The following is a 13,846-nucleotide window of genomic DNA, read 5'->3' as shown; positions in this document are numbered from 1 at the left end:
CAGGATTTCGAGGTGCAGGCCTGTGCAGGCCTGACTTGTCTCTTGCTGCTATTGCTCCGAACTCTGTGGAGAACCCCATGCTAAACATGGGTCCATCATGCGTGAACTCCTGCAAAGTCACGCATGTGCCCGTTTGCCAGCACAGACGACATGGGAAAGGAAATCAGGCTAACTTCGTGCCCTGGCTCTTTCACATCTCTCGCGCCTGCCTCGCCAAGCTAGCGTACGAAAACAAATACTCGTTTCGCTACGAAGCACCATGTGCAAAAGCCACTGCATGCTCCCGATAGGAGAACAAGGAAGACTCAAGTACCGCGACACCCGCGCCCAAGGGCTTTCATTTTCCTCCTTCGCAAGCGTTTCTTTCATTTCGCGTCTGTTTCACTTATTTTCTGCACGTTTTTCCCTTCCATAGTCGCGAGTTATCGTCCAAATGACCGTGTTCGCTTCAGATGCCGCTGCTTTGGAGGCAGCAGGAAAGAAGCAGGTGTTGAAGGTGGGGTGGACACCACAAAATATGCCTTTTTGCCTGTCGCTGACTTCTTGCTGTAGCGGGAATGGAACTTTTGGGCGTTGCTGGGTATGTCTGCGTGCACCCTGTGTACGTGGGAAGCCACGAGCGCTCTATTTGCTGGTGCTTACAGCAATGGTGGTCCTGCCTCTGTTGTATACGGGTTTATCGTGTCGGTGCTGGGAACTCTATGCATCGCAGGCTCCTTTGCTGAGATGGCGTCTATGTATGGCTTCGGATTGCTCACTCTGGAAGAAAACTGTCTGACTAGTGATCTAGCTCGCCAATTGCCGGAGCCCAGTATCACTGGAGTGCTGAGCATTCGCCTGCCAGATGGCGAGCAATCATCAGCTACGTGCAAGGCTGGGTTACCATCACTGGATGGGTCGCAGCTGTGGCATCCGTCTGTTACTTGATCGCGACCATGATTCAAGGAGTTGCAATCCTCAACTATTCCGGCTACGAAGCGAAACGGTGGCACGCAACACTTATGATGATTGGGTTTGCTGGAATTGCCGCTCTGGGAAACACTTACGGCAAGAAATTTCTGCCGCTCTGGGAGACCTTGGGAGGTTTTCTTCACGTGCTATTCTTCTTCATCGTCTTTATCGCCATTCTCGCCACTAGCACGAAGGCCAGCGACAAGGACGTCTGGGGCACATTCATCAACGCCGGCGGCTGGAGCAGTGATGGTGTCAGCTTTTGTATTGGGTTCCTCACACCGGCCTTCGCACTTGCGGGTGTGGATGCGGTCGTCCACATGAGCGAGGAAGCGTACAATGCGCCTCTCAACATTCCTCGCGCGATGATTTGGTCAGTCACAATCAACGGATTGGCTGGCTTTGCATACATCATCACCATTCTTTACGCCATCACTGATACAGATGCGGTTTTTGCGACCCCTACCGGGTACCCTATAATCGCGGTTTTTCTGCAAGCCACCAACAATCAGAAGGCGGCGACCGCGATGATGACCGGAGTCATTATTGTTTTCACCATGAACCTCTTTGGGTGCACAGCATCAGTCTCCCGCCTTATCTGGGCATTTGCGAGAGACCATGGTCTTCCGTTCTCCGGCTTCTTCTCACACATCACTCCTTGGAACAAATGTCCAACGAATGCCGTCCTCGCGATTTTCGTCTCCGTATCCCTGCTCTCCCTTATCAACATCGGGTCGACCACCGCTTTCAATGCCCTGATCTCTCTGACAACACTGGGCTTTTACTTCTCCTATGCGATCCCGACCGTCATGTTTGCTATCCGGCGATACAACGTCTCCAATCCTATCAATTTCGGACCTTGGACCTTGGGCAAGTTCGGTCTTCTGGTCAACGTCCTTGCGGTCGCATTCTGCATTTTCCTCATCATCTTCTTGCCGTTCCCGCCTTATCTTCCAGTCACAGGACCGAACATGAATTACGCCTCTCCCGTATTCGGATTCGTCATGATTTGTGCTACTGCCAATTACGTCCTGCGAGCTCGCAAGAAGTTTACCGGCCCTATCAAGGAGGTGAGCAGCGAGACTAGCAGTGAGGAGGTCGCTCATGAGACTGTCCTTCCGGAGAAGCAGACTGCCAGCTCGGAGTCTTCTTGAAGAAGAATCCTTGGTCCGTCAGCTCGTGTTGGATTGCTCGGCCCTGGCTCTTGACACCTAACATTTGATCAAGGTGTACAGTGATTTGGAGGACGGCTCAAAACTCACTTTGCCTGATCTGCACTTTGTACATATACTCGTACATACATCATCGTTTCCACAGAAACGGCAATTCAAAGTTCAAGCCAAAAGCAAGCATATTGAAAGATCTGACATCGTCACCCGGGACACTGACTGCTCTTGATTGTTAATTTGATGGTTTCCTACTGCATGTTACTCGTGCGCCACGATTGGCTCACTTGATCATTTGGTTCTCTGACGACGACCTGAGCGACGGAAAGGTGACATGTTGGCCAGGTACCACATCTCTGAGGGCCCAAATGGAGTCCAAGTAGACCCACAGGATGTAGGAAGGAGTGCGAGGCTCAGAGTACGCATCGTCCTATGGTGAATAACCAATGAGTACCTCTCCAACAGGAACACTGTCTCGCATGAGGAAGACGAACTTCCATAACAGGGCCCATCCTCTCTACGAGGCGACATTAAGTACTTGTAGAAAGAGAAGCATGGCGGAGCGTTGTATGGGTAACAGCTGTGGACTCTCTGTTTTCAAACACGATTAGTCACAGGTGCTGGTCGGATCGACGCCCACGTTATGTTGATCAGAGGATCTGTTCCTGTCAGTCATTTGATCGTGGTGATCAACAGCTCCACCTCCGATCCGCGACTACATCTCCTCAAATTAGACAAGATGGAGGACTTGATGGACATTTTGTGACGTTCTGGTGGGATCAGGACCCGGTTACGAGTGTAGCGCAATCTTTGCCGGTTGTCCACCATCCCGTCAGTGTGACCCAAGTAGATTTATACAGGTCGTTCACGGTGACTGTTACTAGGTTGAAGGATCGCCACTTCAATTTCCACCAAACAGAAATCCAACTGCTCTAGCAACGTCGCTCTTCGCCGTTCAGTATATAAATGAACCGCCAGTGGATGACACGACCTGAGGGACGACTGGACGTTACATGATGATCTTGTAAAAGGATTGTCAGTGCGTATTCGCGCGAGACAGGACGAGGTAGTGATATCTGACATCTTACTAATGATCTCGCTTGACTCGGCCCCAAAGAAACATGTGAGTCTTCGATATGCCCAGGGAATGACTTCCGAGTCCGAAGGGCAATTTTATTCTGGTGCCTGCTCCTCGTCACTCTTCCTGGGGAGCCAATTTTAGATCGTGCTCGCAATGCCAAGACTTGGGGACACAATTTCATTGTTTGCTTTAGTTTCGTTGGCACTTGTGGGCTTGACGATCTTGTGACCAGGTCGAAGCTGTACAGAGATCCGGTGCTTAAAAGGGCACGATGGCAGCTGTCTGCGGGCTCTAGATGCTGGGCTCTGTCCTCCGTACATGGCGCAACTGTGGCTGTAGGGCAAAGTGCAGCCACAGATCTCCTGTGCTCCGGGAGACCGAGATGGTGATCGGACGGTAGTGTCTGAGGCTCAGAGTCTGGACATGTTACAGGGGATATGGACCCAAATGGTCGCTGTCCATTTTGCCGGTTGCCCCTGAAGGGGACAGCCTAGTCCGCATTGGGAAACATCATCACTCCTGGCGCGAACCTTGGCACGTGGAGTCGCGCTCCTGGCCAATCGCATTCCAGGCTAGTCACTACCTCGCGTTCCACTTCAACATCAAAAGCCTGGCCAGGAGATTTGAAGTCCATCCCACAAACACCCGTCTGCAAAAGTCGCTTTCTCAGCGCCATCATCTGCGAGGCTTTCGCCGCTTACGCCATCCGATCGTGAAGCGCTGCTGCCCTCAAACTCGCGCCCCCTTCCTCCTCAAGCCACCCGAATGCAACATCATCCTCCTGATTTCCCCTCGATCATGCATAGGGCTGCCATTCGAACCTGCTTCATCCTTCAGGAATGTCACCACAAAAGCGCTTCGATCGTTTCCGGCTCCATAATGGCACCGAGGCCTCTTCTACCGTAGTATAGCCGTCAGCCCAATTTCGGTATAGACCCAACGGTAAGGGTGTTCCAGGTTGATGGGTGGAGAGACCTTTGGGCATCCCTTCCAAGGGCGCCTCGTCGCAGAGGGAATGGTACAGCCGCTTCGTCTGGGACCTCGTACATACATATGGGTCGCATTTTGACTTTGCGATTTATTGATTTTCCTCTTCTCTCTCTCTCCTCTACGCTTCCATTCATTACGGTGTTGATCTTTGCGTTTTGCAGGCTTTTGCTTGCGTCCAGTCCTTCCTTTGCGGGCCTCTTCAGCCCATACACTCCTTCGCTGCGTGATTTTTTGCCTTTCCTTTTCCAAATTCGCTCTTTTTCTCCTACTGCAGGTATAACGCCTACACCATGCATTCCAACATGTTCGCCGCCAGCTTGCTGGCCACGGCGGCGTTCATGTCGACTACAATGGCATCACCCATTTTCGGAGGTCGCTCTACTGCCGTGAAGAGGGCCTTCTCTCAACCAAGCCTGGCTGTCTACTGGGTGAGAAGAATATGAAAGGGGGTATTATTCTGCTTCGGTGCTGATTGTGTACAGGGACAAGGACCCAACCAGAAACGCTTGGCCGACTTCTGCGCGGATACTACCATGGACATCATTCCCATTGGTTTCGTCAATGTCTTCCCGGATCAAACTGGCGGCCCGGGAACAAATTATGGCAATGCTTGCGGCTCTGTCACCTGGAAGGCGCCCGACGGGACCCAAACCAATGTCTACACGACATGCGACCAGATTGCAGAGGATATTGCTGTCTGCCAGGCTATAGGCAAAAAGATCTTTGCCTCGATTGGGGGTGAAGCTTCTGGGAACTTCATCGCCTCATCGGACTCCGCCAAAGCCTTTGCCGACTTCCTCTGGGGTTCATTCGGCCCTCTTCAGGATCCTACCTTGGTGCAATATCCCCGACCGTTTGGCCTGAATACCGTTGTGGACGGCTTCGACTTGGATATCGAGTCGGGAGGTGATTTCGGCTACGCCGACCTGGTCAATGAGCTGCGAGTCAAGTTCGCAACGCAAAGCTCCAAGACCTTCTATATCTCGTCCGCACCACAGTGTGTGGTACCAGATGCTCACCTTGACGACGCGATCAAGAATTCAGTGATTGACTATGTGTACGGACCTCCTCCGCTCAACCCCCGAACAGTGATGCAGTGCTAACACAAACCAGGTTCGTCCAATACTACAACACCGATCAATGCTCAGCAGCGTCGTTGTTCAGCTCGGGTTCTCTCAACACCGCCACCGACATCACCTTTGGCTGGGCGCAGTGGCTCAAAGACAACTCAATGAACCAGAACATCAAGATGTTCTTGGGTCTGCCGGCGTCAAAGACGGCCGCTAACCCCAACCACTACCTCGACCTGGACCAAGCGCAGGCTCTGATTGAGGAATATGCCTGCTCAAGCACCTATCAATCCCTCTTCGGAGGTGTGATGATCTGGGAGGCCACCTACTCGGACAACAACCAGCTCAACGGTAAGAGCTACGCTGCCAACATCAAGGACATCTTTGGAGAGCTCTCTTGCGCGCCGCCGACGACGACTACCACCTCATCGACAACAACCACAACAACAACCACGAGCTCGACAACTACCACAACCACTACAACTACCACCACAACGACCACAACGACGACGACAACAACCACGAGCTCGCCAATTCCTACCACAACACCTACCACAACCACTACAACCACTACAACTACAACGACCACAACAACGACTCCGCCTCCACCGACTACCACACCGGCTGCTCCTACTTCGAGCTCGCCCTCGACCTCGTCTCCGACTACGTCAAGCACCACTTCAGAAGCTCCTCTTCCAACGACAAGCTCTGAATCCACGACTACGACCACGACCACGACCACTTACAGCCACCCTCTTGGCCCCATTGGTGGAACGACTACGTCGAGCAGCATCACAACGACTTCAAGCATCCCTCTTGGACCTATTGGCGGGACGACCTCGTCGAGCAGCACCACGACGACTACTAGCCTCCCTCTTGGCCCTATTGGCGGAACGACCTCGTCGAGCAGCACCACGACAACTTCTAGCATTCCTCTTGGCCCCGTTGGCGGAACGACATCGAGCAGCTCAAGTGCAACACCACCGGCTGGAACCACCAGTTCGTATAGCCATCCATTCGGCCACAGCTCCTCGACCACTTCCTCGCTCTATGTCAGCCCTGCAACGACCTCTAGCTCATCTGCAGCCTATACGAGTGGCTGGCAGTGGGGAGACTGGACTTCCACCTCTAGTAGCCCCGTTGCTGGTGTGACGACAAAAGCCTCGACCACAAACGATCCTGGAAACTGGGAAGACTGGGCGCCAACGACCAGCACAACCTCTAGCGCAGCTGGCGAGTACACAGTTACCGTGTGGACTACCGAATACACTGACATCGGGCCCAATGGCTTCACCAAGCATCCGTTCCACTGGACCACCTCGGTTCCGGTGGCAGCAGCCACGACGACTGGGCCGTTCGTATGGCCTACTCAAGCCAATGGATGCCCGCGGGGATTCCACACCACTGTGACCGTCTGCTCCGTGTGCGCTCCGACTCTGACGACGGTGACTTTGACAGTCCCCGTCCCCACGGCCACCGATGTCATGACTCAGACTGTCGTGCCCGTCCGGCCCACTGGAGCTGCCGCAGCGTCCTTGCACCCGTCCGGCACGGCTGAGACTTCAGTCGCTGCTGCTTCCGCCTCCCCATCCTGGACCAACTCGCAGCCGGCTGGAACCCTTACCTCCGTTGCGGCGGCATCGACCTCAGCAGGAAGTAACAGCGGATGGCTCGCACCGTCTCCTTCGTCTGGTGCCTCGGCGTCCTCCACTCCGGTCGCCCCCATCAATGTGACGCCCTTCACGGGCGCCGCGGCTCCTCAGAGCCAACTCCCGGGCACCGTGTTGAGCGTGGTGATCTGTGCCGCTGTTGCGGTGAGCGGACTGTTCTTGTAAAGCGTGCATTTGTAATGGATGGCTGGAATTTGGGCGCAGGCCAATGCTGAGTTGGCTGGCGATGTGAGCATAAGCGAAAAGGGACAAATGTGACGAACGAACCCATCTTGAAATCTATCTACTACAACATATACGCCCACCTTCGGCATGGCAAGCAGGCACAGGCATGTTTTGGATCTTTTCGAAAGTCTTTGTTGGTGATCCTTTTTCAAGCGATTCTCTTCGTATATGTGGATATGAAGAGATACAACACAGTTAGTCCCGGTATATAGCTGCAATCAATCGATCAATGCCGCTGCAAACAGTCATAGGAATGGATATCAGTTGATTGCTCGGCATCCGAAGTGCCCCTGAGGTTGGTCTGATGTATCCAACCGCGAAGTCGACGTGCACGCCGCGTATCAAACTCCATCAACAGAGCATCTCAATAGAATTCATCCCCAGGTCGTTAGACTTTGGGGCGCGAGATTGGCGAAGGGACTGGCCATCCACAATAAAAATAGTAGCATTTTGGTCATAATACTCGTACATCAGTTGGGTTGCACGTGGTGGACTGGTGGACGGAAGGGGAAAATTGTTGATGTGCGCCGAGTCGGAATTCCAATGCCCAAAAATCCTCTCATTCCGCCTCGTACCACCGTCCCATCACCTCCGCCGCTCACTTTCCGAGGGCTGCCCCTTCTTTTGTCGCGTATAGTCGCTCATTCTTGTAGTTTATTCTTATGCGCACGCTCCTTTCAGCATGACAGTCACCCGCACGCAGGCGGGTAAAACGCCCCGGTATGGGACCCCAAACCAGAAATCGTGTGCGGTGCGCAGGTACTAATTCACCGCAGAAAAACAGTGCGTCCGGATTATGTCGAAACCCCTGGCACGTACGGGAAGCCTCGACCGCGTAAATCCCTTGCCGTTGTCGACGATCATGGCGCGCAAGTCTCTTCCCGGCTTCAGGACGACGATGACACGGTGGCCGCTGCAACGCGACGCGTCAAGAGTGTGGAACCGGAAGCAATGAATGGACATGCCAATGGACATGCCAATGGGCACATCAAGCCGACGGCGAATGGGCACATCACCAAGACAGAAAGTCAAGAGAAGGTCTCTGCTGAACGACTGGTGGACGGATGGCGCCCTGGAATGGACCCCAGGGTCGATGCATCCGGGCATCTCGAATTTGGAGGGTCATTGGGCGTGACTGCGATGATGGTCGGCTTCCCGTTGTTGATGTACTACATGTGGATCGGTGCAACATACTACGATGGCAAGTTTCCTACTCCGAGAGAGGGCGAGTCTCTAAAAGAGTTCTTCTATGGGCTCTTCCGCATGGCGTACTATGGTGCATGGCCGTCAACAAAAGCCTGGGTCATATACTGGGTCTTCTGCATCTTCGAGAGCGCCTGTTATTGCTTGATGCCGGGCATCTGGACCAAGGGCAAACCCTTGCCTCATGAGAACGGACGCAGATTGGATTACTACTGCAGTGGAATGTGGTCTTGGTGGGCCACCATCATTGTCGCCCTGGGTCTTCATTTTTCTGGCCTCTTCAAGCTCTACACCATCATTGACGAGTTTGGGCCCCTGATGTCCGTGGCGATCATTTCCGCCTTCGCTGTGGCAATCATCGCATACGCTTCAGCCATTTATCGCGGCAAGCAGCACCGGATGACGGGGTACTTGATGTACGATTTCTTCATGGGTGCGGAACTGAATCCCCGCATGTTTGGGACTCTCGACTTCAAGATGTTTTTTGAGGTTCGCATGCCTTGGTACATCCTTTTCCTCCTCTCGTTGGGAACGGCTGCACGGCAATATGAGCTTTACGGACACGTCTCGGGCGAGGTCGGATTCTTGGTCATGGCGCACTTTCTATACGCAAATGCGTGCAGCAAAGGCGAAGAACTCATTGTCCCAACCTGGGATATGTATTACGAAAAATGGGGCTTTATGCTGATCTTCTGGAACATGGCCGGCGTGCCCCTGACCTACTGCCATTGCACCATCTTCCTGGCCAACCACGCTCCAAGCACCTATGTGTGGAACAAATATGCGCTTGCTGCTTTGTATGTGGCCTACCTGTTTGTCTACTGGGTTTGGGATACCACAAACAGCCAGAAGAACCGCTTCCGGACAAAGGAATCGGGTGGTGCCATTACCCGGAAAGCATTTCCACAGCTACCCTGGCAGACGGTTGAGAACCCCAAGGTCATCCGATCAGAGGATGGAGGAACGATTCTTGCGGACGGCTGGTGTAAGTGGTCTGCGGTGCACGTTGCTTGCTTGACTAATGCTTTGGCAGATGGCTACGCGAGGAAGATCCATTACACTTGCGATCTCTTCTTCGCCCTTTCTTGGGGAGCCGTGACAGGCTACAAATCACCCTTCCCGTGGTTTTATCCTCTCTTCTTCACGGCCATGATTATCCACCGGGCCACGCGAGACATCCAAAAATGCCGGAAGAAGTACGGCAAGGCTTGGGAAGAGTATGAGCGACAAGTCCCATACCTGTTCATCCCTGTGAGTCGGACAACCTTCCATATCCTCCATCCTGATGCTAACAGCTTCATAGTATGTATTCTAGTTGCGTGAAGACAACGGTGATGTTCCTCACTGGCGATTGCCGCTTGGCGTCCACGGTCTTAGCGTCTTTAAATATCTGCTCTTTGATCTCCTGGATAGAAAATCTTCCTCCTCCGTCCTGTTCACTCACAGAATCATGGTATATAAATAACGCGCTCCGCGCCCTCCACCCCCGTCGACGACGACATCATCTCCTCGGCGTCTCGGCGCCGAGAGATATTCACTGTCGTCGTCGACGGAGTTTTCTGCCCGTCGCCCACGTTAGCACGACTTTTCTGCCGCGCCCTCTGCCTGGAGTCGAGTTTTGACCTTCTTTGAATTCTCTACCATCACTCACCTTTCCGTCTTCTTCATCATCTCTCATCTCGCCATTCATCACCTGAACTTCATTCAAAGAACCTCGTCATCACTTGAGCGACAGCGACAGTCCCTGGCTGCTCTGACAACAAGGCTACAGTCAACCTGGTACGTGTCTGGCCTTCTCAACGGTTTTGCCCCAGTCAAGCGATCGCTGTCATGCCTTTCAGAGATTGCCTGCTGAGAGGACATTACTGAATAAGCTCATTCCTGTGTTTTGTCGTCGATGTATGAAGTTACTGACCTGTGCCATAGCTCAGGCTCAGATTTCTCAGACCAAACTCTTACCAAACTCTCAACCTCTACTCAACTCGACTCGACACTGTCACTTGTACACATACCAGGACATCAACCGTTCTGCCTACGAGCGAGTTCCTAAAGATAGGGAAGAGTTTGCGTGGTGTCCAGCCCTCTCAGAAGACAACAGGTCCAAACAGTGAGTCTCTTTCATCTTCACATCAGGATAGGAGTTAACAGCTTTGTCATAGGCACCTCAGCTCAAATTCACTTATAGACCTCTTCTTGACCAGCAACCATGAGAACCTCAACCTTGATCACGGCACTTTTCGTGGCAGTCTTGTGTGGCTTCGCCATTCAGACCGCAGAGCCTCCACCATTCCATGGTGTTGGCATCTTCGCCACAGTGAACACCTCAGCCCAAACCAGCAGCAGCGATGACTTCTTCGCCAATCTGCCCACCAAGTCTTTGACTCTGGCAACTGCCGCGCCTCCACCTTTCCTGACTCCAGCTGGCTTACCTTTGACCCTGTCCACCTTCGTCTTACCAAGCGCTGCGATGCCTACGGTGTTGGCTCCTCCAATTGAAACCGTCACTCTTACAGTCACCAATGTCAGTACAACCTCGACTCTGCAGAGCAGCAATGCCACGACTGGTGCGCTTTCGACCTCCTCGTCGTCGGTCTCTCCTCCGATCGTCCCTCTTACCACGATCACGGTCTCTCCTTTGCCCGCGTCTCCAAGCGCAATACCTACCGGCAACAGCTACACCTCTGCAAGTTCAACCACAAGCAACCTTGGAGTGACCACGTCTCCTGTGCCAACGCCTCTTACCACGGCAGCATCCGGGCCGGGGGCCGGCCAGCGCAAGTCGCTGAGCCACGCCCAGAAGATTGCCGCGATCGTGGCGCCCCCGCTGGGGCTGTTCCTCGTCGCCATCGGCGGCGCCGTGGGATACTGGCTGAGGACCCGTCGTCTGGAGCGCCAGCGGGCGGACCGCCTGGAGCAGCGGGCCCGCTGGTTCCGACAAGACCACAACGACTGGATCCGGGCGCAGATGAGCGCGTTCGACGAGGACAAGGTGGGCCGGAACCCGTTCGCGACCCCGACTCCGAGCAGCAGCAACACGATCTGTCGCCCGAGAACGCGCCCTCGGCAGTTCTCGGGGTCGACCGTCGTCGTCACTCGCCCGGAGGAGGCGGTCGTCGATCGGGTGGTTCGGCGGCGCGGCGGCGTCGAGAACCTGCGCGAGTGAGGGCGCTCCGGCAGGGAGGAGGGGGTGGAAGAGGGGTGGGTGTGGGTGGTGGTGGTGGTGGTCTTTTTTTTTCGGCGTGGATAGCCCGCCTGTCTTTTTAGACAGGACGTGACACGAGGTGTCACAATGACACAATCAAAATGATTGTTTTTACAACAGACGCGTTCCTCTCTTCTACCCCGTAAACATCGTCGTCGACGAGCATTTGCATACATCGCGCGCGGTGTTCACAAAGCTGTAGGTTGTCGGAGAAAGAACATTACAGCGCTGTCCGACGCCCCATGCATTCATTGTCTATATCTACACAAACGTGAACCTCTCATTGTTATCACATAGGCGCGATCTCAGCCCATCGTCGCCACCGGTACCGCGCCCTGTCGAACGCCAGGTGATCTCGTCGTCGTCAGCTATGATGCCGCTGTCGACCCCCGGCCGCCGTCCGCGCCAAAAAACCCGCGGGCGTATTCGTCCACCCCAACCATCGCGATGCCCTGGCTTTCACTCCACGTCCGCTCCTTGGGCCAACTCAGCCCCCTCCCCTCGGCGAAGACCACGCGGTACCGCTTGATCATGTCCGCCGGGTCGGCCTCGCTCTCGGCCCTGAGCTGGCTGAGCGGCCACACCTGGCGGATGACCTCCATGCCCGCCGGGGCGACGATGCGCTCGATCGTGTCCGCGAACGCGCCGTACGTCAGCGTGTCCCCCGCAATGTAGACGGGGGTGTTCACGGGAGAGTCAGGCGTAAAGAGCAGCGCGGCCGTGCATTTGCCAATGTCCTCGGCCGTGGTGGCGGTGATCAGGTCGTCCCACGAGTTGAGCGCCGTGATTTGGATCTGGGTCTTTCCCTGTCCTGCTGCTGCTGCTGCTGCTGCTGCTGCTGTATCTTGACCGCTCGCGTTTGTGTTGTTTTCGATCCCCGGTGCAGGTGCAGGTGCAGATGGAGAGGGAGATGGTACCCTCCTAACCACGCCCCAGAAGTCCTCGAACAAGAAACTCATAAAGATGCCGCAGCTGAGAATCACCCAGTCCGTCTTCGTTTTCGTCCCTGTCGTTGGACTCTCACTCCGCTGCGCCCTCAGCAGCTCCCGCACGCCAATCTGCTCGCTGAACATGCCCTGCCCGCCCGCGCGGCCGATGACGTCGTAGTCGACCCCGTGCTGCCAGGGGACGTAGTAGGGCACACCCGCCGCGAGCACCGCGCGGGTGACCTTGGTGACGGTGCCAGGGGGCAGGGCCATGCCGCCGGCGTGGATCACGGCGGTGAAGGGCGCGAACAGCGCGGCCAGCTGGGCCTGCGAAGACGCCTCGATGTCGGCCGCGACGATGGCCGCGAGCCCGCGCGAGCGCAGGACGGCCTGCTGCGCCTGCTGTGCCGGCGTCGGGTGGTGCAGGCTGCGCGGCCGGACCAGCAGGGTCAGGCGCGAGGTGGCGGGCGAGAAGCTGCGGTGCGCGAGGATGGCGTCCAGGATGGCCAGGCCTAGTTCGCCGGCGCCCAGGACCAGGATGGACTTTGTCCGCGGCGGGAGCTGGGCCGTTTGGTGGTCGTGGTCTTGGGATGCCATGGTAGGTAGTCACGGGCTTTGTTTGGGCTGCGACAAGATGCTTCTCCTTTTCCCCCTTGACGTTTAATGCTGAGAGAGTTCAGCCCTGGGTTGGTATAGGTATCGAGGTGTAGACAGAATAGATCCCGCGTCGTCGCTCTATTCCACAAGTCAACTGACAAAGCATATGTATGTAGACCACACAGTTCAAGCTCAGGGGGAAAAGAATTGGAACACATTCGAGCATGGAGTATCGAGTGTCCCTTAAATACCGACTCACCTGTGCATCCTCTTGCCTTTTAGCCCTCCAGCTCTGCTCCACCCACCATCGGTCCCTTTGAAAGAAAGACACAGTCAGGCCAGGCAATTAGTAACCAGGAGGAACGTTCCGACACTTGCACGCTGGATACGCAACTAACAGGCTGGCCAACGATCATACGCAAAAGCCAAGGCCCGCGTGTATGACAGACACCCCCTTAACGCCGGGATCATCTTATCAGGTACCTATATTCAGCGGATAAGTGAATATTTCATCAGTCAGCAACGTGTCTGGGACTCTGGGCGGTTTCTTGGCCGGGGCCGGACTTTAGCATCATCTACCGAGCACAGCGAGTCGTTGCACAATTCGGCCGGCGTTGAGCCTGGACAAGATACAGAACGAATGCTTGTGTTGCTTGGTGGGGAATTGGAGGTGACGGTCAACGGGTATAGCGAGGGGGTCGGAGGTGGAGGACAGACAATGCTGGGTTTGCTGATCAATCAAAACCAAACAGAAGGGAAAAGGAT

The 13,846-nt window shown here is 54.8% G+C and overlaps 6 protein-coding genes across 6 annotated transcripts; 5 read left to right on the top strand and 1 right to left on the bottom strand.

The window, feature by feature from the left end:
- Positions 1 to 213: 213 nt before the first annotated feature.
- Positions 214 to 2,312, top strand: PV07_05140 (uncharacterized protein). Its single transcript, XM_016392013.1, has 3 exons — positions 214 to 496; positions 553 to 737; positions 791 to 2,312. The coding sequence occupies exons 1-3, from the start codon at positions 434 to 436 to the stop codon at positions 2,103 to 2,105; spliced, it is 1,563 nt and encodes a 520-aa protein (XP_016249532.1). The 5' UTR covers positions 214 to 433; the 3' UTR covers positions 2,106 to 2,312.
- A 2,166-nt stretch (positions 2,313 to 4,478) lies between these two features.
- PV07_05139 (uncharacterized protein) lies at positions 4,479 to 5,970 on the top strand (the record flags this gene model as incomplete). The annotated part of the gene is made up of 4 exons (XM_016392012.1): positions 4,479 to 4,616; positions 4,671 to 5,245; positions 5,302 to 5,609; positions 5,636 to 5,970. 4 exons carry the CDS (start codon positions 4,479 to 4,481, stop codon positions 5,968 to 5,970), a joined length of 1,356 nt encoding a protein of 451 aa, XP_016249531.1.
- Positions 5,971 to 6,057: 87 nt separating this feature from the next.
- On the top strand, positions 6,058 to 7,532 carry PV07_05138 (uncharacterized protein). Its single transcript, XM_016392011.1, has one exon. The coding sequence runs from the start codon at positions 6,743 to 6,745 to the stop codon at positions 7,091 to 7,093; it is 351 nt and encodes a 116-aa protein (XP_016249530.1). The 5' UTR covers positions 6,058 to 6,742; the 3' UTR covers positions 7,094 to 7,532.
- Positions 7,533 to 7,835: 303 nt separating this feature from the next.
- Positions 7,836 to 9,671, top strand: PV07_05137 (uncharacterized protein; the record flags this gene model as incomplete). Its single annotated transcript, XM_016392010.1, has 4 exons — positions 7,836 to 7,873; positions 7,930 to 9,341; positions 9,390 to 9,607; positions 9,660 to 9,671. The coding sequence occupies 4 exons, from the start codon at positions 7,836 to 7,838 to the stop codon at positions 9,669 to 9,671; spliced, it is 1,680 nt and encodes a 559-aa protein (XP_016249529.1).
- An 891-nt stretch (positions 9,672 to 10,562) lies between these two features.
- PV07_05136 (uncharacterized protein) lies at positions 10,563 to 11,519 on the top strand (the record flags this gene model as incomplete). Its single annotated transcript, XM_016392009.1, has 1 exon — positions 10,563 to 11,519. The coding sequence occupies one exon, from the start codon at positions 10,563 to 10,565 to the stop codon at positions 11,517 to 11,519; it is 957 nt and encodes a 318-aa protein (XP_016249528.1).
- Positions 11,520 to 11,850: 331 nt separating this feature from the next.
- PV07_05135 (uncharacterized protein) lies at positions 11,851 to 13,081 on the bottom strand (the record flags this gene model as incomplete). The annotated part of the gene is made up of 1 exon (XM_016392008.1): positions 11,851 to 13,081. The coding sequence occupies one exon, from the start codon at positions 13,079 to 13,081 to the stop codon at positions 11,927 to 11,929; it is 1,155 nt and encodes a 384-aa protein (XP_016249527.1). The 3' UTR covers positions 11,851 to 11,926.
- Positions 13,082 to 13,846: the final 765 nt, after the last annotated feature.

Source organism: Cladophialophora immunda (genome assembly GCF_000835495.1).
Source record: "Cladophialophora immunda strain CBS 83496 unplaced genomic scaffold supercont1.3, whole genome shotgun sequence".
Taxonomy (NCBI): Eukaryota; Fungi; Ascomycota; class Eurotiomycetes; order Chaetothyriales; family Herpotrichiellaceae; genus Cladophialophora; species Cladophialophora immunda.
Note: the sequence above shows the minus strand (reverse complement) of the source record. Positions and strands in the feature narration are given on the sequence as shown.

Bases quoted from the DNA above. Each gene is read 5' to 3' on its own strand.
- PV07_05140 (XM_016392013.1), top strand. From the start codon at position 434: ATGACCGTGTTCGCTTCAGATGCCGCTGCTTTGGAGGCAGCAGGAAAG. The intron at 497-552 runs GTGGGGTGGACA...TTCTTGCTGTAG, and splicing joins GAAAGAAGCAGGTGTTGAAG to CGGGAATGGAACTTTTGGGC. The intron at 738-790 runs GTATGGCTTCGG...CTAGTGATCTAG, and splicing joins TTTGCTGAGATGGCGTCTAT to CTCGCCAATTGCCGGAGCCC.
- PV07_05138 (XM_016392011.1), top strand. From the start codon at position 6,743: ATGACTCAGACTGTCGTGCCCGTCCGGCCCACTGGAGCTGCCGCAGCG.